We start from the raw sequence: 22,237 nt of genomic DNA on the forward strand, positions 1-22,237 counted from the left end.
CAATTAATAGAGGTATAGATTAATATTATCAAGGCAGGGTTTCTGATAAATTTATTGTCCCTAATAGCAATCATAATTTTTCTTTTTAAGGGTAAATTCTCAAGTTGCCAATTTTCAAATGAAATTGTTAAAAATAAAAATCATAGGTGATCTTTAGCTTTTAACTGATAACACACTGGTGAAACATCTGAAACTCATAAATTACAGATGACTGTAGTGTGTAACCAAGTTAAAGGTCTCATTTAATAAAAATTTTTATTTTTATTTTTTCACGACCTTTAATTTTTTTGCCTCAACAAAGCATAAAATATAATCTCTAATAAGAAATCATAGTTTTTTTGCTCACTAATTACTGTACTCCTTAAATAATATTCATTATCACTTTTTTAATTATATCAAAGATATTTAGTAAGTAGTGATAATATTTCATAAACTTGTAGCTATTTAAACCAAATTTGGACAACAAATAGTAGGTCTATAATAAATATGAACTTTAAAATTTTTCAAAACCTTGTTCTTTTTCATAAATATAAAACCCTTGTATAATGTATTTATTTAAAAAGCTAATACAATTACCACTTTTAAAATTCTAGATGAAAATGGAAAGATTATTGCTTTATTTTTGTCTATAAAACATGCTCTCCCTCCCTAGCTTTTCATCAGCTCCCTGAAGTTTTTGAGATCATCAGAACTTTAGGTAAAAAAGTATGGCTTAGAATGTTTTCTTCCATGCCTGCCTGCTTTCCATAAAAGAGGAAACATATATAGTGTGCTAAAAAGGCTTTCCATGCATGGAAAGCCTTTTTAGCACACTATATATATCTAAGCCATCTTCACAGTAGATCTTATTTTCAAATATACTTACGTTGAATCAATATTTTCCCAGTTTGAACTTTCTACAAAATAACACTGGGAAAATACTGTGTTGCTCTACAGCTAATGCAGTGTACATAATCATTATGATACTTCAGAAAGGTGTTTAAGTATTTTCGGGAATAGTCATTTCACAAAAGCTAATAATCCTAGATGGCATTCCTAGTAACATACTATCTTGTTCAATACTGAACTTTTAAAGAACAAATGCCTAGCCGTGGCCAGGTAGCTGGTGAGAGCATCACTCTGATGCGCCAAGATTGCGGGTTTGATATCCAGTCAGGGCACATACAAGAAGCAACCAAAAATGCATAAAAAGGTGGGAAAACAAATTGATGCTTCTCTCTCTCTCTCTCTCTCTCTCTCTCTCTCTCTCTCTCTCTCTCTCCAATTAAAAAATTTAAAAGAATAAATTCCCAATCACAGTGATGCAAAAATACAGACTGATGGATTTTTTTTCTTAACAAAATAAAGCTCTGGAATGATGTGGTAAGAGGAGGAAGTGCAGGAGGAAGAGGAGGGGGGAGTTGTCCCCTCAACACCATACACAGGGTATTTAATATGTGGTAGGTGTCATGTTAGATATGTCATCTATTTCATTCCATTCTTGCAAGGATTGTATAAAGTATTAGGATCTCCATCTTACAGGTGGGAAAAATAAAGCTCAGAGAGATTGTAGTATAATATCTAATACGAATGGTCGTTTGAGACTAAGATTCAGAGTCTTCATACCATTCCATGAATCCTCTTTTTTTTAAAAAGCATCATTTGGCCCAGCCAGCGTGACTCAGTGGTTGAGCGTTGACCTCTGAACTAGGAAGTCACAGTTCAATTCCAGGTTAGGGATCATGCTTGGGTTTTGGGCTAAATCCCCAGTATGGGGTGTAGGAGAAGCCGATCAATGATTCCCTCTTGTCATTGGTCATTAATGTTTTTATCTCTGTCTCCCTCTCCCTTCCTCTCTGAAATCAATAAAAATATATTTTAAAAAAAGAAAGCATCATTCCAATCTGGCAATTTTAAAAAAGAGAGAGACTACAGCTTTGTTATCAAATCAGTCATGCAAGTCCAAAACTCTATCTTGCAATGAAGTTAGAGTCCTTACATGCTATCTTCTTTCCTCTCTCCTCTCCCTTAAGTAACTTGTTGAAAAGTATATATTTGATGTTATCTTGGTTATTGGTAGTGGAGGGAGTGTGTAAATGAATTGAGGAGAATATGGAATGTGTTATCTCTCTGTATAACACTAGAAGTTTGGCATAGAAAGAGTATTCCCATACACAGCTATAAGAGTTACATGGCAATGTCAGTTTTAACAGGAAACCCTCCTCTCTCTCTCTCTCTCTCTCTCTCTCTCTCTCTCTCTCTCTTTCTCCCTCTCTCTCTCCCCCCCGATTTTATATATATATATATATATATATATATATATATATATATATATACACACATATATATATACATATATATGTGTGTGTATATATATATATATATATATATATGTGTGTGTGTGTGTTATATACACACACATATATATTAACAAATAATGCTCCAGAAAGAAACTCACTACAGACTGATTCATTTGCCTGTCAGCATAACTATTATTGCTCGTCTCACATTCAGCTCTTATAAGTATATCTCTAGTGACACATGATCTCGCTCATCTAGGGGAAATGATGAACAACATAGACTGATGAACAAGAACAGAACCAGAAACAAGGAGGCATAGATCGGACTATCGGGCCTCAGAGGGAGGATGGGGAGGGTGGGGGGAGGGGGGAGAGATCAACCAAAGGTCATGTGTGCATGCATATGAGCCTAACCAATGGTTAAGTTCAACAGGGGGTTGGGGCATCCGTGGGGAGGGGTGTGGGATGGGAATGGGGTGATGAGGACAAATATGTGACACCTTAATCAATAAAGAAATTAAAAAAAAACACAAATAATGCATTATATTCAGAGAATAAATGTTCAAATTAATAGCAAAAGATAATAATGTCATTAAATCTCACTAAGCAAAATATATTTCCTGGCAGAAACTAATTTTGACTCATATTCAATGAATAAAAGTATTCACAGTGAGAGCTGGAATAGGGAGGGGGCAGAGAGGAAGTTCTTAACAAAAATTGGGAATATTAGCAGAGAGACAATTGCAGTCCAAAAAAAAAAAATGAATACACAAATATCATTTAGTTGGGCAGGATATAGTTGCAAATTAATACAGACGGAAATGACACACTATGACACAATAAAAATTATTCATCAATGGACTAATTCAGCAAGGAATATATCATATTGAAAGATGCTTAAGTTGTTAAGCACTATGAGAGATTTAGATAGGAATATTAGATTTAAAAGACATTAAAGTGCTTTGCTTGATATATTTCACTAAATAAATGAAGATACCTGGGGAGATGCAATAACTTGTTAGTGGTAGAGCCCAGGTGATCAAGCCTCTAATCCAGCACTATTTTTATAATACCAGTCAAATCCCAGGAAACGCCCTATCATCTGTTCACCTTCCCAGTTGCAGCCATGCGACAAGCTGGTAGTTAATGTTTCTCTGTATTACTAATAACTCCCTAGGCCATAACAGACACACCCAGGAACACTGACTCAGGGAGGAAATAAGACCTGAGCTCAGGAGAGGCAGTACAGAGCACCTCAGGAATTACTCTGCCCTAATTCTCACTAGACTTCTGCTTATGTATCTTCTTGATTCCATATTTCACAAGACTAAGATTCACATCTCATAGAAGCAGCTTAGAATTAGGAAATAGGCAAATAGCATTCTGGTTAGACATTTACATATTCAAAACTATCAAAAGTTATAATGCATGGATATCTACCACTGAGCGGCTAGAAGAAAAATTCCTTTCATGAAAGATGACTTTAAAGTAATTAGAGAGGATACTTTCATAAGAGGTATTCATAGTAATTAGGAATACATGCATATATCATCTTGGGAACAGCTTTTGAGAGACAAATAATTATCTGGGAAAGTCTTGCTAGATGCTATCAGACTTTACAAAGTTGACCCAAATATGTCAACCACATAGTAAAAAATAGAAATAGGTTAGAAAAAGGGCCAGTAAATAAAAATATGGCCCTTTTAGGGCACAAGTAAGATGTTACCTGCAACTGGATTTTCCCAAAGGAAAATTCTCAAAATATAAATTCTCAAAAGAAAAAGAAAAAAGAAAAAAGCAAAGGGGAAAAAAGGCAATCCTCTAAACAACTTCTAAGTGACAAGGGACAACAATAAAATGAATCAATAAAAACAAATCTATGATTTTATAAAATATTATAAAGATTTTATTCTTCATATAAAAGCAAATAATTTAATGATTGTATTACTTAAAGTAGAAATTGTGAAGATTAAGAACATAACCTCATTTAAACTGGAGTTAGGAAGGACTTCTCATGCACTACCTCTCCTAATGAATTCCCACCTCCAACAGGAAGATGTTTTTTTACTACTACTCCAGCAGGAAGAGGGATTCTCCTGGCCCAGCAACCACTCAGCCAATGACAGACTATTATAATTCAGCCAATGAAAAGCCACTATACTTCAAATTCTCATTTTCCTCCAATGGACTCTATTTACAACATCCCCGCTGAGTTCCCCATTCCCTCTCTAAAAAAAATATGTGTCTCCTTTTTTCTCTGAATTAGTGCATGGTTAACCAATAGACCATGTGTCCCAAATTGCTGTGCATTTCTGTTCCTGAATAAACCCATATTTGCTGGAGAAATCTGGCTATCTATTTAAGATTAACACATCAAATGCATATAAATTAGTGAAATTCAAAACCAAATATTTCCAGTATAGATACATAAAATACAGTATTATTTTTATTTACTTTCTCAAGGGACTAGAATGTTAACTTGGTGGTTATGGTCAGACTTCAGATGTTTGGATTGATAAGAAACTTGCTTTTGGATTCTTTTTATTATTTTAAGATTTTTCAATAATATGGCAGGTATAGTCAGACTACCTTATCTCAATTGCAAACAGAACAGTGAAAATGGATTTAAATTTTTCTCTGAGATGGCTTTCTGGTTCTGTTTGCTGGTTTATAGCCCTACTTGTTTGACCTCAGACCTCCACAGTTGTATAATGTTGATTACCAAAAAATATATCCCTGAGAAATTTGAGGGCATGGAACTTTCTTCTATTAAAATACAGAAAACAGTTCAAAATCAGAAAGTTTATCCTGATAACTAATAGGCTTCCATTGACTCTGAAAGATTATAAGAAACTAACTTATCTGCTAAGCAAATGATAGTCATGAAAACCATGTTTAATCTTTAAAAAGCAACGTGTTCTGACAAGCTTTAATTTTATAAAAATATTTGCTCTTATTTTAAAAATTATCACAGGATCTTGTCCACTATGGGCTAGTAAATAGTCTAAAATCTGGGAAAAAAGATTAATAACTTCAAAAATCTTTAAAATAACAAAGATCTTAAAAGATATTTAAATAAACATAGTGACATATGAAGAAATTTCCAAAATACTTCAGAAATATATATTCCATGCATATTATAGCTCATTTGACCTCAATATTTATTGCAACTGGGTAGAAACTAATCATTCTTCAATGCTTTGAAGGGAAAAACAACACTAAGTTATCTATTATGATGTATATTCAATTGCAATGTATGCAGTTTGCAGAGTTAACATAATTATTTCTGCAAATTGAATAAAGGTAAGAATTCTTTCTTATTTTATGTCACTTTGATTACTTCAAGTTCCTCAGCTCATTAATGCACATCGGAGTTCCCAGCAGACAATGACCAGGCAGAGAATATATTACTTTTAAAGTCTCTCTAAATAAATAGCTGCCACATTAAAAATAATACACACACACACACACACACACACACACACACACACACTAGTGGCCCGGTGCACGAAATTCGTGCACATTAAAAGGGGATTAATTAGAGGAAATAATTTAATATTGCTATTTGCCCTTTCTCTATAATAGAAGTGTCAGAGATAAAAGAAAATTAGTAAAATGTATATGAAAATCTTCCTCCTGTCAGAGTCTGGGGCGCACCACGGGACCCAGAGTCAAGTCCCCGCTCACCCACATGCGCCTCAAAATCGCGAAAGACCCAGATCCGCCCCCCCCCCCCCCCACATTAGGCAAGATCCAGATCCGGCCAGTCCTACCCTTGTCAAGCCCAGCCGAGCAGGGGATGTAGCCTCAGGTCCCCTGGCCTGGCATCAGGATGGGGGGTGTAGCCTAAGGTCCCCCAGCCCAGACCGGGGCTGGGGGCATGCCTTGAGATCCCCTATCAAGCCCCACCGGGTGGGGAGCACGGCCTGAGGTCCCCTGTCAAGCCCCGCCAGGCAGGGGGGTGCAGCCTCAGGTCCCCTGGTCCAGTGCTGGGGCGGGGGGTGCGGCCTGAGGTCCCCCGGCCTGGTGCCGGGGCAGGAGGCGCGTCCTGAAGTCGCCTGTCAAGCCCCACTTGTGGGGGGTGCGGCCTGAGGTCCCCCGGCCTGGCGCTGGGGCGGGGGGAGCAGCGGGGGGAAGTACACCTTGAGGTCCCCCGTCAAGCCCCGCCAGGTGGGGGGCACGGTCTGAGGTCCCCTGTCAAGCCCTGCCGGGTGGGGGGCATGGCCTAAGGTCCCCTGTCAAGCCTCACAGGGGCGGGGAAGGGCGTAGCCTCAGGTCCCTGCTGATTGCTTATTAAGGCTCCTTATTGGCCTCAGCTGTGGGTGCAGCCATCTTTGTGACGGAGTGATGGCCAATTAGCATATTCCCTCTTTATAAGATAGGATATCTCAAATGGTAATGACTAGTGTTCAGTTTTCAGTTAGTGCTAGCCCAAGAACTCATGATAGCTCATGAATTTCATTTTGTGTCACAGAAGTGCAATGCCCCATAGGAAACTAGCTGTGGTATAGGTTGATGAATTCATAACTACTAAGTTTACTCTAATAATAATGTTAATCTTCACTAATGTATTTTTAATTTTCAGTTAACCAAACAGTGGTTCAAAAACATATTGTGTCCCTAAACAGAAATTAGCAAATGTTGGTACTTGATATTTGTTATTTTACCTTTGCAAGAACTCATATATATCCTTGACTTTTGATCTGTAATTTTACAAAATACAATTGTACAATTTCTTCACAGAGCATAGGAGAGTACAGTTTTAAAAATACCCATGGTTCAATTTGGGAAATTGAACTGATAGTTCAACTCATTCAATAAAAGTGTGGACACCTACCGTGTGCCTGATTCTATAGCTAATATTTAACAACTGAAATAGATTAGTGCTTTCTTTAATGTAGTTCTACTAAAGGAGTTAACACAGCAAAAACGCCAGGTTATTTGAGAGGTTTGGGAGAAAAACACCTTACTTTTGCAAAGCCTACATTTGACATCAGCCTCAGAACATTGTGTCTCCCTAACATGATTGCAAAACTTTTAGTTGCTTCTCCTACAATCTACAGTGTTCTACAGATTTTAGGGATCTTGGTTTTACATACTTCATAAATGCATACATTTCACATATTTCTGTATCTTACTGACATGGAATAAAGCAACTCCATGTATGTGTACATCCTAAGGACGTTTTTAGATCTAAATTTATTTATTATATAGTATTTGTAACTAAGAACTAGACACTTTATAGCTTTAAAAATCATAGCTTTTTTGTCCATGTATTTAAAAATGCTACAGTGATTTCAATAAATACTTTAGAAAATTTTGTTATAGTCTCTAAAATTCCTATCATGGTGCTGAGTACATAGATAACTCTCAATAACTTTTACTTAATTAAAGAAAATTTGTACAGTTTAATATGAGCTCTAAAATAGAGTTTCTGAGATTTATAACCCAACATAAATATCTAATAAAGAAGACCAAGGCCCCAAAATGGGGAGTACCTCAGGAACTTCCTTCAGAATTTTACATTATCATGCCTGATTTTATACCATTTCCACACAACTCAGGAAATAAATAAGTAAATCTATGATGTATTTACCAGCATAAACCATATCTATAGCAAAAATTAAGGCACAAGTCCTGTTGAGAACAAAGAAATTTTCACCAGATCTACTAAAAACATATCTCCTTTCAGAGATTAAGGAAAATTTAAGTGCTCTGAACTTTATAAATATGTCAAAGCATCTCATTCACAGTCCTCATATCTTAGCCTTTATGGACATATGGTCTCCTGGGTGTATGTATATTATGAAGAGAATGAAATCTCTACCATTAGCAGGGACCTCACAACTCTCTCAGATATTTGCAAGATATAAAAAGTACAATCTTCCCATGTATCCATATGTATATTTCCTGAAAATAATAGGCATGATTCACACATATAGAGATTATTTTAACATGCATACGTGGTATATTATTCTAGTGCTTTTCCACAGTTTGAGTTTTCATTTAGAAATAGAAATAGCATTACCTTTCTGGCTTCTTTTATCATTTTCCGAATTGTTTCCTTAATTGTAAGTAGCTGTGCTCTTGGTGGATGAAAGAGGAGGTCTATGTGGGTACCCCCTAAGAGTCCAGGCATCACATATGGCCAGCCTAAGTCAAGATCTGGAGCTTCCACATCAGATTCAATGGGCCAATACGTCCCTGAAGATGAGGTATCATCACAGGAATTGTCAGTACCATGGATTGTACTTTGTGCAATTTTCTGGACATTTTTCAAAATATAATTAATTTCTTCCTCAGCTAGAAAGTCTGATACTCGCTCCTTGGCAAGAAATTCCTGGTATGCTTCTAGCCCATGTTCAATCAGCGTATCAATGGCTACTCGATACCATTCCTTGTAGTGAGGCTCAATGTAATTGTCAGATTTACACTCATCATTCAATGAGGACAGCAACGACGAAGTCTCCATGCTTGCAAGTGCTTGACAATAGCACTGTCAAATGTCCATTTGTGCAGCAGCAAGAGGTATCTGCGTGTTTTAAAGGGGAAAATTAAGATCAGTTAGTGCTCTGTAATCAAATGTTTGATAACCCATGTCAATTATTAGTTTCTACATTTACTCATTTCCATGACCTATAGGTTAATATGACATACATTTCATATCAAAAGTGGCATTATTGCACTATAATTCAAAAACTACCACAAAGAGATGTTTGTTTTTTTTACAGACTATTCCTTGATTTTTCATTTGCAAGGCCTCTACTTTCAATTTTTCACCTAAGGAAATACACATTTCTTCTCTGACATCCAGAGAGTCCATCCTTCATAACTTTAATCTGATACTACACAGGGTGGCATCAGTTTCTACAAGCCTATTTGATTCTGGTTTTAATATATGTAAAAATAGAATTAGAATGAAATCAGTACCAGGCCAGCCATTAATATAAGTCTTTACTGAGTACTTGTTATGCATATAATCACATACTGATGAAACATTAAAAAAGCACAAAATACTTGCTTTCCAGGAATTTAGTAATTATCAGAAGAGGCAAAATGTACACACGAAGCTGTTTGTTACCACTTTGAACAAAGCCATACTAGTATACTGCTAAGGGTCAAAATGAGTACTGCCTGCTGTCAATGCCTTCAGATAAAAGCAAGTAGAAATCTAAATGGAATACAGGAGTTGTGGATATCCTTCTGTAGGGCATAGGCTTCAGCTGAACCTGGGGTACTAAGTAAGAATACAACCATGTGGTAAGAATGAACATTTTCATCGCACACAAGACTGAAAAACACACAAAAAGCCCAGAACAGGTATGAGCTTGTACATTCAGGACCTAGTGAAAAAACATGGTCTGCTAGAAAGCAGGTTCCTTTGAGTAGGAGTAGGAGATAACGCTGAATAGACACAACAGAGCCAGGTGTGGAGGGACACAGGAGAGTTCTGTGATTCAGAAAACTTGTGTTTAAAACAATTAGTCTGGCAGTGGGGAATGGAGGAGAGACAAGTATCTAGTCTTTCAGCATTCACATACCCAGTGAAGAACTGACAAGTGTATTCAAGAGATGATTCAAAGCAAGAACTCCTGAGATTGGATAGTTTGACAGCGTAGAGGTAGTGAAGAAATTTAAGACATTAAGATAATTCAGGGATCTCTCCCAGGAATCAAATCTGCCTATTCAAGCTCACACCTCATCCTTCACAATGCCCCACAATGTTAAGCATTCAATCACTCAGCGTGTGAGATACTGGATTGGACTTTATCTCAGTCAAATAAGGGCCTTCCCAGGCTTTTGCAATCATGATCTCCATCGTGTGGAGTCAAATAAAGTACAACTCGGTGATGTGCTACAAGCCCCGAAAGGGTGATTTGACCAAAAACATCTTTGTCAGTGGCCTGGCCCTAATTTCATTTATTTTTCGTTTTTTAAAATAATTTTTTAAAGTTTTCAATTACAGTTGACAGACAATATTATGTTAGTTTTAGACATTTTTATAATTTACAAAGTAATCACCTGGTATGTTTAGTACCCATCTGAAGCCATACATAGTTATTAGAATGCAGGGTGGGGCAACATTAGGTTTACAGGTTTTCGTGTGGGAAGCCTGGCCCTAATTTCCAATTGTCCACTGAACTCAGCCTTTTCAGACTCAGGCCTACCAAAATTCAAATCAGATCTGGGAGGGTCACCTAGGAACCATTACCATTTGTTTATTCCTTAGCTCACAATATGTAACAGAAGCCACTAATCATACAAAAAAAAGTTGAAAAGGGATGGACAATAAGGGACACAAGTTTCGCTGGGCAGGAAAGGACCAAAAATGATCCAGCATCTACTAAGCAGAGCTGAGGAGCAAAATTAAGAGTCCACTTTACTGTTTCAGTGGAGACAATACTCTCCCCATCTCCAGGCTCAGAATTTTCACTGGCACTCTAAAAATATCAGGAACCTAAAGATTAAACCTGATATAAGATTAAAGACAGAATATGTTCATGCTACTGGCACGTACTGTGTAGAGGCCAGTAATGCTGCTAAACACACTTTAATGCACACGACAGCCACCCATATTAAGGAACTAACTGGATCAAAATGTCCAGGGTGCCACGGTAATCTTCAACTTGCTCACTTCATATGCATGGCATCATACTACTAATTAATGACCTTTCAATGTTCATTAAAATTCTGTTACATGTAGTATCCATTTGTAACAAAGAAAAAAAGGTTTGTATCTACTTAACAGAATCAATCCATTTGATTAAAGTATACTTCCCTAAGGTTTAGTGAGGTGTGATTTTCATTTGGTAATTCTAGTCTATGACAGGACAAGGATCCAGTGATTGCATGAAAATCACACGTACTAGTTCTAATTGTTAGAAATGGTAGGTAACTGCTGGTTTTTAAAAAACACACACAAACACACAAAAAACACATTGTGTTTTCTCGGCACTAATTTCTTAATTTTAAAAATTTAACTTTTGAATTCCCATAACATGTGATATTAAAAACCCATTACCTTTTGGAAGTTAAAATGCATAAAGTAATTTAAAAAACTGTATTCGTTTTTGAGCTTCATCTATGCAAAATATACTTTACTACTGTAAAAAATTATTTCTTGAACTATGGGTAATTCAAGAAATCATAGAGGTCAAAAGAACTATGAATGCAAAATAAAACCATGAAGATATAGTTGAAAAGTTAATCATGGAAGAAACAATTGAAAATGAGAACAAAGCAAAATATTATAGGCCTAATCAAATAGCAATGCCAGATACAAAACCGAAAAATACATGATAAAAAAAAAAAAAAAGCAATAGCCCTGGGCATGGAAGTTGAGCTAGCCTATACAAGGGTTTAAGATAAGAAATGAATACACTTGATATTGTCCTGCTAAAGAAGTAATACACTGACCACAGTCTAGAGTTATGCATAAATTTGCATTTCTAGAATAACCAAAAACACACCAAAGGCTGTTTTGTGAAGGAACCATCTACAAAGAAATTTTAAAGGAGAAGAGCAAGGTAATGGCACTTGCATGAATGGTTACTGCAATAAAATAGCACCTGTATTTAGACACAGACTTAACATTAAACTCTTCAGAGTTCAATCACTGAACATTTGAATGGCTTAAATTGAGAACAAAAATTAATTGGGTATGCCTTTAGACATATAAAAGCACATTATTTTATTAATAACCATTAAACACTCCTAGAAAGTACATGAACATACATGATAGAATTAATGAGTAGAGAAAAATAAAATCTCGCAATGATGGAAAAGCTGAACAAACTGCGAGGCTCACGTACTAGTTAAGTGACTCATTCCAGAAAAAACAGTTTTGTATAAAAAGAGGCTCACATCCATTCCTCAAAACCATTACAGACTGCACTTGATATTAAATGTTTAATGTCATTTTTGGAAAGTATAATTTCCAAACATTAAATATGTAAATACAAAGGATACAAAACAAAGTATAAAAAATTAGATTTCAAAAACAGTTTGGCAGTTTCATTTATAAAACTAAATATGCAAATGCCATGTGATACAGCAATTGCACTCTTGGAATTTATCCCAGAGAAATAAAAAAATTTACCTTCACTCAAAAACTGTCCATTAATGTTCTAATGGCTTTATTAATAATAGCCCCACCTAGAAATAACTCAAATGTCCTTCAACAGGTGAATATGAAACAAACTATTGTATGCTCATTCTACGGAATACTATCAGCAATAACATGAACAAGCTATCGATCCATGTTATAGCCTAGATGGATAGGCAGAGAATTGTGCTGAGTAAAGACAAAAAAAATCAATCCCCAAAGATTAGATGCTACATAATTCCATTTATATAATATTCTTGAGATGACAAAATTATAGGGTTGGGGATCAGATTAGCGGTTGCCGGGGTTTACCTCACTGAGTCATTCTAAGAAAGGTGTGTAGAGGAGGGAGAAGGAAGTGACTCCAAAAGGGCAATAGGAATGATCTTTGTGATGATGGAAATGGTCTGTACCTTGACAGTATCAACATCAATGTACTGGTTGAGATATAATATTATGGCTTTTGCAAGATGTTACCACTGGGGGAAACTGAGTAAAAGATACAAGGAAGCCCTAGCTGGTTTGGCTCAGTAGATAGAGTCGGCCTGCAGACTGAAAGGTCCCAGGTTCGATTCTGGTTAAGGGCACATGCCTGGGTTGAGGGCTCAGTCCCAAGTAGGGGTAATTAAGGAGGCAGCCGATCAATGATTCTCTCATCATTAATGTTTCTATCTTTCTATCCCTCTTCCCTTCCTCTCTGAAATCAATAAAAATATATTTTAAAAAAAAGAGATACAAGGTGCCCTAACCGGTTTGGCTCAGTGAATACAGCGTCGGCCTGCGGGCTGAAAGGTCCCAGGTTCGATTCTGGTCAAGGGCATGTACCTTGGTTGCAGGCACATCCCCAGCAGGAGGTGTGCAGGAGGCAGCTGATCAATGTTTCTCTCTCATTGATGTTTCTAACTCTCTATCCCTCTCCCTTCCTCTCTGTAAAAAATTAATAAAATATATTTTAAAAATAAAAATAAAAAAATAAACTGAGTCTAAAAAAATGATACAAGGAATCCAGCTGAAATATTTCTCTCACGTGCCTATGAATTGACAATAATCTCAAAATAGGAAAGTTTAAAAAACAAATACTGATGCACAATTTCATGGACCTTGAATAGAAAAAAACACACACACACAATATATAGAATCAAGGGTGAGAGCTTATTTGTAGGGTCAGATTGCCAGGTTCAAAGCCAGCTTGCCCGATTACAGTGAAGCTCTTGGACAGGTCACCTATGCCCAAAGCCTGAGCTTGGTCACGTGTAGAAAGAATAACAGCAGTCTTCACCTCATTGAGTCATTGTAAAGAGTATATGAGGTAAGTCACTTAAAGTAAATGCTATTAACTTTATTACTTTACATTTAAACAACCTATTAAAGTAAAATTGCCATAAAGACATAAAAAGGTTTGATCACAAAAGTTGTTGTTTTTTTAAGATTCAAAAGAGATAATGATTCTGTCATACCATTGGCATTGTCACTCGGTATTTCGGCAATTGAAGCGTTAAATAAACAGCCAAACAAACCTAGTGTCAATTTGTTTATGGTTTCTGATCTGAGATTCACTGGGAAGTCTTCTGAAATAATAAGTCAATGGGAAAATGCTTCCAAGAGAAATAACCATGTTGTTAAATCACAAATAGTTTGAACTTATAATTACTGTATGTAACTAGTGTGCAAGCAGAAGACCCAAAGGATCACAGCTGCTAATGTCTCTGAGTTCCCTTTTCCAATTTCTGTCTTGGGCTATTTTTATTCAACTATTGAATACTGTTGTGGGTTGAAGTGTGTCTTCCAACAAGATATGTTCCAGTACAAATCCTCAGTATCCGGGGAATGTAATCTTATTTGGAAATGGGGTCTTCTTTTAGATGTAATCAAGTTACAATGAGGACATATTCAATTAGAGTAGGACCCAATCCAATATGACTGAAGTCTATACAAGGAGAGAGTTGCCAGAGACAAATACAGAGGGACAAATCCAAGTGATTACAGAGGTAGAGATTGGAACACTAAGGATTGACAGCAATACCAGAGATAAGAGAAAGGCATGGAACAGATTTTTCCCAAGACCCTCCAAAGAAAACATGGTCCTGATTTAGGACTATTTACTAAAATCTAGAACTATGAGATAATAAAGTGTTCTTTTTTTGTCCAACTTTATTGTTTTATTTTGTTTCAGCAGGACCAGGAAGTTAATACAAATATACATAAAGATTGCCTTTACTTTTAAACCTTAAAAATTTTAAATAAAAGAATCTAATAAGTAAAAAATTAATTTTCCATTCAGAAATTATTTCAAGTCTTTTATCTGGCTTATGTGATGACATAAAACTAGTTCTCTGACATAATTTCTATCTTAAGCAAATTTTATTAAGGATCATTTCAGTCTTTCAAATACTAAACAAAAAAATCTCAAATCAATCTTTTTGAGATAATTGAATTTTTTATATTTATCAAAATTTCTACCTACAGAATATGAGAAAATGTTTCATAAAGAAATGTTGGAAACATCTCTGTCTCAAATTAATCACACTCAAATTAATTTCATAAATCTTAATCCATGGTCCACAAGAGCTGGAAATCAAGTATCTCTTCTTTCTTCAAAATATTAGCTACCAAAATTGTGTTCACTTTGAATTTGATTGTCAGAAATTTAAGGTGACAATTAAAACATTCAAGAAGCTACTATCAAGTTAAAAATTCACTCTAATACTTAAGCTGTCAAGTACAATTTGATATCTAAGTTGGCATCCAAACTTATTAAAAAATTGTAAGCTGACTTCATAGTAACACATAAAAAAAAAAAAATGGCCCAATGGCACAGATCACAGGGTATAATTTTTGGCAGGCCAAGGAATACATGAACATATAGCACACACAGTCCCAGGGTGGTGAGTACAAACATCTCCATATGCAGGTTACTGGGATCACCCATCTCATCAAACCTATGAAAAGAATAAACCTAAACACTCAAATTAATTTCATAAATATCAAATGAAAATTCCTCTTCTTATACCTAACACTTCTTAATTTCCTTAATTTATTTTAATTGAGGGGTGGGGTGATGTTATATCACTTTCTCACCAAAATAATTCCAGGGTTTATTTATATTGGCTGTTATTCAATATATTTAACAACCACCGTCTAAACTACAGTTCAGATGTAAAAAAAATAAAGCCCTCCAATATATATTAGTGACATCCTCTCTAATAAAATGGTAATATGCAAATTAACCATCACTCTGCTACATAAGCCACGCCCACCATCCAAGCCACGCCCACCATCCAATCAGGGCGAGTATGCAAATTAACCCCAATCCAAGATGGCTACAGCCACAGAGAACAAGGTTTCCCAGGTAACAGAGCAAGCCAAGCTTTCCATAGCCATTGCAGGCCTAAGCCTCCACTCAAGCTACAAAGTTTCAATTATAGAAGGTAAACAAATTCAAACAAATGGCGGCAGAATGGAGCTTGAGAGAGCAGGCCAGGGTTGCCGGCGGCAACAGGGGAAGCAAAGCTTTCCGCACACCCTGGCCGGGCTCACCCGCTTAAGGCTACAAAGTTTCAATTGTAGAAGGTGAATTAACTGCCACAGAAATGGCTGCCGCCCCAGAAATGGCTGCCGCCCCAGGCTACAAAGTTTCAATTGTAGAAGGAAAATAAATTCCAGATACCAGGGCCTCCCCTTGGGTTGCCAGGGGGCGTGGCCAGCCTGCAAACCACCACAGGCCCCTCACTCAGGCTGCCCCACACCCCAAGGGAACCCCCACCCTTATCTGTGACACCCTTCAGGGCAAACCAGCTGGCCCCCACCCGTGCACCAGGCCTCTATCCTATCTAATAAAAGAGTAATATACAGATTGATTATCACTGCAACACACAATATAGCTGCCCCCATGTGGTCAAAGATCCTGCCCCCATGTGGACACAAGATGGCCACTACAAGATGACCAGCAGGAGAGGGCAGTTGGGAGGCACCCGGCCTGCAAGGGAGGGCAGTTGTGAGGGACCAGGCCTGCAAGGGAGGGCAGTTGAGAGGGACCAGGCTTGCAAGGGAGGGCAGTTGGAGGTGATCAACCCTGCAGGAGAGGGCAGTTAGGGGTGACCAGGCTGGCAGAGGAGAGAAGTTGGGGGCAAACAGGCTGGCAGGGGAGCAGTTACGCATCAACCAGGCTGGCAGCGGAGTGGTTAGGGGGTGATCAGGCTGGCAGGCAGAAGCGGTTAGGGGCAATCAGGAAGGCAGGCAGGCAAGCAGTTGGGAGCCAGCAGTCCTGGATTGTGAGAGGGATGTCCAACTGCCCGTTAGGGGCAATCAGGAAGGCAGGCAGGCAAGCAGTTGGGAGCCAGCAGTTCTGGATTGTGAGAGGGATGTCCGACTGTTCCTGGTGGGATCGGGCCTAAACGGGCAGTGGGACATTCCTCCAGGAGTCCCAGATTGGAGAGGGTACAGGCTGGGCTGAGGGACAACCCCCCGCCGTGCACGAATTTCGTGCACCGGGCTTCTAGTTTAAACATAATCATTCACTATCATGTGGAAGCACTGAGTGATTCTGGTAGAGAAATTCATAGAGAAAAGCAATAAACCCTTAACTCAGAGCATACTAGTATAGTCAAAATGCAGAGGAATACTCTATGCATGCAAGTGAAATTAAAGCAAAATACTCTTTTACCAACAACCAACTACTCCTGAATTGTATTCCATCATGATATTAGCATTCCAGGAGCTCAAATGATGGGGCTGTATCGTGCACTTTGCCAAAGTGCTCCATCTTGCCCTGGTTCTGATCAATGTGTGTAATAGGAACTAAATGAGATAAAAGCTCTCAACTTTATATCAGCCATAAAAACTGCTAAAACACAGGTAGGTAATAAAATCCTTTCTTACTGAATACCCTCTTTCTGTATGTATTCAAGCAGAGCACATATTTTTGACAGAGTCTTATAATGTGCAACAAGTTGGGTTTTGGGGCACCCCCATTTCAAACTTCTAAGATGATTATTTATTTTTCCTGCTGAAAAATTGTGTGATACCCACCAACCTGCTAGCATTGCTTGGAAATAGAGATATGGTTTGGAAATTGTTTCTTATTCTGGTAGGACAAGGAACTGCCTACTATCCCTTATCCTTCTTCCCTGTTTCTTCTGAGTTAGCCTTCACAGTTCGGTTTCTTTTCTTTTTTTTTTAAATTTACATAAATGTTATGCCCACCCATTATCAAATGCAAAACAAACAAACAAAAAACTCAAGATAGTCAAAAGCCGCCTCTAGTTATTTTAAGAGCATGGAAAACATGCTTATGTTATGATGCTCTGTGGATAACAAGCAGGCTACCAAACTACCTAAGAACAGAATTATAATTATATAAAATTCATCCAAAAACAAAAAGAAAAACATATGCATAAAAATAACAGTGGTTGTCTTTGAGCGGTGGTTCCATGGTTCCTTTAAATTCAGTAAAAAACATATTTACCAAATGTTTTACCAATGACTACGCATTGTTTTGCACTAGAGAAAAAGAAAAGTTTTAAAAGAAGTACCCTACTATTGTTGTTTTTTCCACTTTAGGATATCTTCCTTTCTTTTCATTCATGTACTAAGTTGATAGTAATAGGTAATTCAAAACCCTGCATATAAGATCCTATATAATAAAAGGCTAATATGCAAATTGTCCCCTCGACCCGGAGTTTGACCAGGGGGCAGGGCCGGCTGGCCAACCTCCTGCGTCCCCTCCCCCAGGCCAGCCGGATTGGCTCCAATCAGGGCGGGCTGGCCGGATCCCACCAGTGCGTGAATTCATGCACCGGTCCTCTAGTATTTTAATAATTCTTACAGAGAAACACATAAGCAAGCCCAGAACATCCAGAAACTAAAGTTACATGTGTAAGGGACCATGAAGGAAAGAAAAAATAAAAAAATAACTACAGGCACTTAATGAGGTCTTGGCAAAGTAGCTCACTGACAATGTCATCTCTAAATCTCAGGGCAAGGACGAGAGCCACTGCTGGGAGCTCCCACAGCAATTCCCATTAGTGACCACTTCTTATGCATTAGTTAAATGCATTATTCTCCACCTTCTTTACTAGACTATAGGATCTGCTAGCACAATTATTAATGCTCAGAACATAATTGTTAAGTAAACTAATAATGTACTGCTGTAATAATGCAACAGCATAAGCCTTGATGACAGGCCCCCAAAATGCTGAAGTATAAATGTGTAAAATATACTACCAAAAAGAACTTTACAAGATTGAAGCACATATATGTTAATGTTAAATGGAGGTTAGGTTTTTTGATAATACAAAATATTACCTATTTGTAAGTAGAAACCCACTGAGTACTATAAAAGTGATTCGATAAATCCACAGATCACTGTCAAAAATTACAAATACTGATTTCAAATGAGCACTCTGTCAGAAAAGTAAATAACGTTGTCAAGTGTTGTTTGGGGAATCTCCCCAAAATTTGTATTTTGAAATGTTAAATTATGTCAAACCCATTCTGAAAGTAATTTCTGTGCATTTGAATTAGTTTTAATAAATAAAATTCTAAGTCTTAGTCTTATGTTTTTCAACATAAACGGTGATAAAAATTAGCTGTAAAGCATGACATATTTCTCCTAAGCTTTTGGTATCAGTTCTATTGTTATATGAATTTATATCAGCAGAAAAAATTCAGTGGGTGTTTCAGTGAATTATGAACATAGATGTTAATCATTAAGGTGAAATTGGAGGAAACTAAATATTCCAGAGCAGCCCTGAGTTTAGAAATGCATAGTTTACAACAGGATAAAACAGAGAAATACAAGGCTTAAATTTATCCAATAAATCATCCAGGTCCTAACCCGAATTCTGGTTTCAAGAAATACGTATCTCTCTCTACTCTAAAGGTAAGTAAAACTTGCAACAGGATCAGGAGCTTTTTTTCTTTTTTCTTTTTGAGAATGCTAGAGTGCTGGGGGAAAGGATTTTTAATAATGACTATTGACAGTGCTGACAGTTTCTGAGAATCACTGCAGAGAAATCCTCAATGCCTGGTTCTAGGACAGAAGGAAAAATTTCCTTCAAATGCCTTCACAGCTACTTATTTTCCTGTTGTGCAGGCTTGGATTTGGGAGCTTTAGTCATCTCTACTGTGAAAATTAATAAACAGATATCTCATTTAAAATGGGTTCCAGAGGCGAGAAGAGAGAATTCCCATGCATGCGTCACTTAAGGCAACAATACTGACCCGACAGGAAGAGATACTAACTTTACTGCCTCAGGAGGAGGAAGATTCCTCCTTGCCCAGTAATGGCTCAGCCAATGGAAGATGGCCATAATTCAGCCAATGAAAAGTCACTATCCTTCAAACTTTCAGTTTCCTCCAATGGACTCTTTGTTTACAACAATTTCTACCAAATCCATAAAAGAGCCTTCATCTCCTTTGTTTCTCTGGACTTGCACTTGGCCATTGGGTTGCATGTCCTGAATTGCAATTCTCTTTGCACTCAAATAAATCCATTTTACTGAAGAAATATTTGACTATTTGTTTAAGGACATCCTGCTCTTCCCAGGATAATCTCATCAAGTTTTACTGCATGAAATAACTTATATCCACAGATGAATTGCAAATCTCCAGACCTGACTGTTCCCCTAGGTTCCAGACATATATTCAAGTGGTTTCTGGACACCCTCCCTGGATAGCTAACAGGTTTCTTTCTTTACATTTAACATGCCAAGTTAATTCCTATCTTAGGATCTTTGTGCTGGTTGTTCCATCTGCCTGGAATGCTCCTTGTTTTCATTCCTATCTTACTCATATGCTACCTCCTTACAGAGAAGTTTTTCAGACTACCCATTTTAAAAACAACCCACCCTCTCTGCCATGCTTAATTATATTTAACTTATGGCACTTATGTAAAATAACTGGCTTTATTTAACTTATAGCACTTACATAAAATAACAAAGGTATCTGTTTACTTACCACTGCCTGTATCCCACTCACTAGAATGGAAGTTCCTCAAAGGCCACTAAGCTGGTATATTCTAATTTATCAATGCCCCTGTCATATTGGTTATTGCACATTTTGTGTATCAAGGCTATCTTGGATAAGGCTTATTGTCTTGCATTTTAAGTATATTGGGATCTATGTTCCATCCATTCCTCATTGGGTAATCACAAAGGAGAAAAAACTAGGGTTCTATCTATCCAACTATGTACCTACCTACCTATCCATCTATCCATCCATTCAATCCTCACTTGTTTGCTTGCCTCTCTACCCCCCACTTCACAACTATCCACAGTTCTCTGATTACCATAGGAAGTGGAGTTGAGGATCACTCAACCTGTTTCTTAATCTTAGTATAATTTATAACAAAGACTTTATATATCTATATGAGAGCAAAACAGTCAACAGGGGCCCCATGGCGTGAGATGATGAACACATTTCATATGCACTCATCTATTTAAGACAATAAAAAGTCAATCTTGGTACACTTTCACATATACAGAGGGACAGGTAATGTAGGAAAACGGATCAAATATATGTGCTCCAATATAAACTGTTAAAGTGGCTTTTTGAATTCATTAAACAAAACAGTTTGCTTCATCTATGAAAAAGTGAAAGTTTGCAAATGAAATGCCTTAAGAAAATGTATTTTGCTTTGGTATGTCGGGAACAGCTATCAAAAGTCAACTGTTATATTTAGTGGCAAAAAGCAATCTTGGGCTATTAAAAAGTAGAGCTTTAAAAACAGTAATAAGGTTGTGAAAACTGTATAAGTGGGAAGAAATTTATTTGATTAAAATGCCAAAAAATATTAAATGTCAACAATATACCTAGCCAGAAATGATTAATTTCAATTTGTGTAAAAAACCACATACAGAATCAGAACATCTAAAACAACCTCAGTGCCTAGCAATCCTTTATTAGTCTTTTCCCTTACAATTTACTTTTAATCAAGCCTGTTTATATAGCCATATCACAGTTGAAATAAAATGATCTTTTATTTTCCCCCAGAAATTTAAAAAAAAAAAAAATCTGATTGGAAAACTACCCCACACTAGTTCAGACCTTTAATTGTTTCCAAAATAATCTGGATTGGCTCCTTTTGCTTGTTTATAGAACACTAGCACATGTTGAAATGAATCCAGATATAAGTGAATACATCTTTAAATGTGTAAAAAGCTGCTGGATGTGTATGGATGGACTTCTAGCTCTTGTGGATTACATATGAACCTGGGTTTCCTGTAATCTCTCATCACAATTGTGTTTAAGTCCTCTGACAATGGTTCTAACCTGGAAGACTATAACTGAGACACAGCTGATGTTTATAAAACTCTAGTCACCTTTGCCTAAACCAGACCTGAACCAGACAAGGCACCTGGCAGCTCTTTTGATTCACTTGCATTTGTGCTTAAGGCCCATGTGAAGGAGAAGGGGATGGCTTGACCACATGGTATCATGGCTATCACTGGTGACTTTCTGTTCTGCACAATTCACGTTCATGTGTGTACACTTGTGCAGCTGTGTGAATCTTGCTCTTTCCACTCCTTGGCTGTTCAGAGTTCTGATTTCAAAGACAGGACTCATCTCTTCGTCTCTCAACTTAGCTCCCCTCAAAAATGTGGCTAGCATTTAGCAATTTCTACAACATGCATTCTGAAGAGGAAAGACCTTGGCACTCTTTGGAAGGTGTTATCATTGATTTTACTATCTAAACTATCCTCTCTTTCTTCAGTTTTAACCATCTTCTATACAAATCAAGAAAATTACATGAAATGTATACAAAATAAATTGAACTGTTTGGGGTCTCCCCCCAATAATGGTACCACTAAGTTATGGTATTAAAATCAAAGAAAACAATTCATTTCCTTAACTC

The 22,237-nt window shown here is 37.1% G+C and overlaps 1 protein-coding gene across 2 annotated transcripts in view; it reads right to left on the reverse strand.

Annotated features, from left to right (window-relative positions):
- The window catches only part of FAM83B (family with sequence similarity 83 member B), an 84,681-nt gene that overhangs the window by 56,645 nt on the left and 5,799 nt on the right, over positions 1-22,237 (reverse strand). For both annotated transcript variants that reach the window (XM_079781439.1, XM_079781440.1), the window contains exon 2: positions 8,308-8,811. In XM_079781439.1, coding sequence (XP_079637565.1) covers positions 8,308-8,751 — 444 coding nt within the window. In that variant the 5' untranslated portion in view covers positions 8,752-8,811. The remainder of the gene's footprint in view (positions 1-8,307; positions 8,812-22,237) is intronic.

The sequence above is a fragment of the Cnephaeus nilssonii genome, assembly GCF_951640355.1.
Source record: "Cnephaeus nilssonii genome assembly, chromosome: 9".
Classification (NCBI taxonomy): domain Eukaryota; kingdom Metazoa; phylum Chordata; class Mammalia; order Chiroptera; family Vespertilionidae; genus Cnephaeus; species Cnephaeus nilssonii.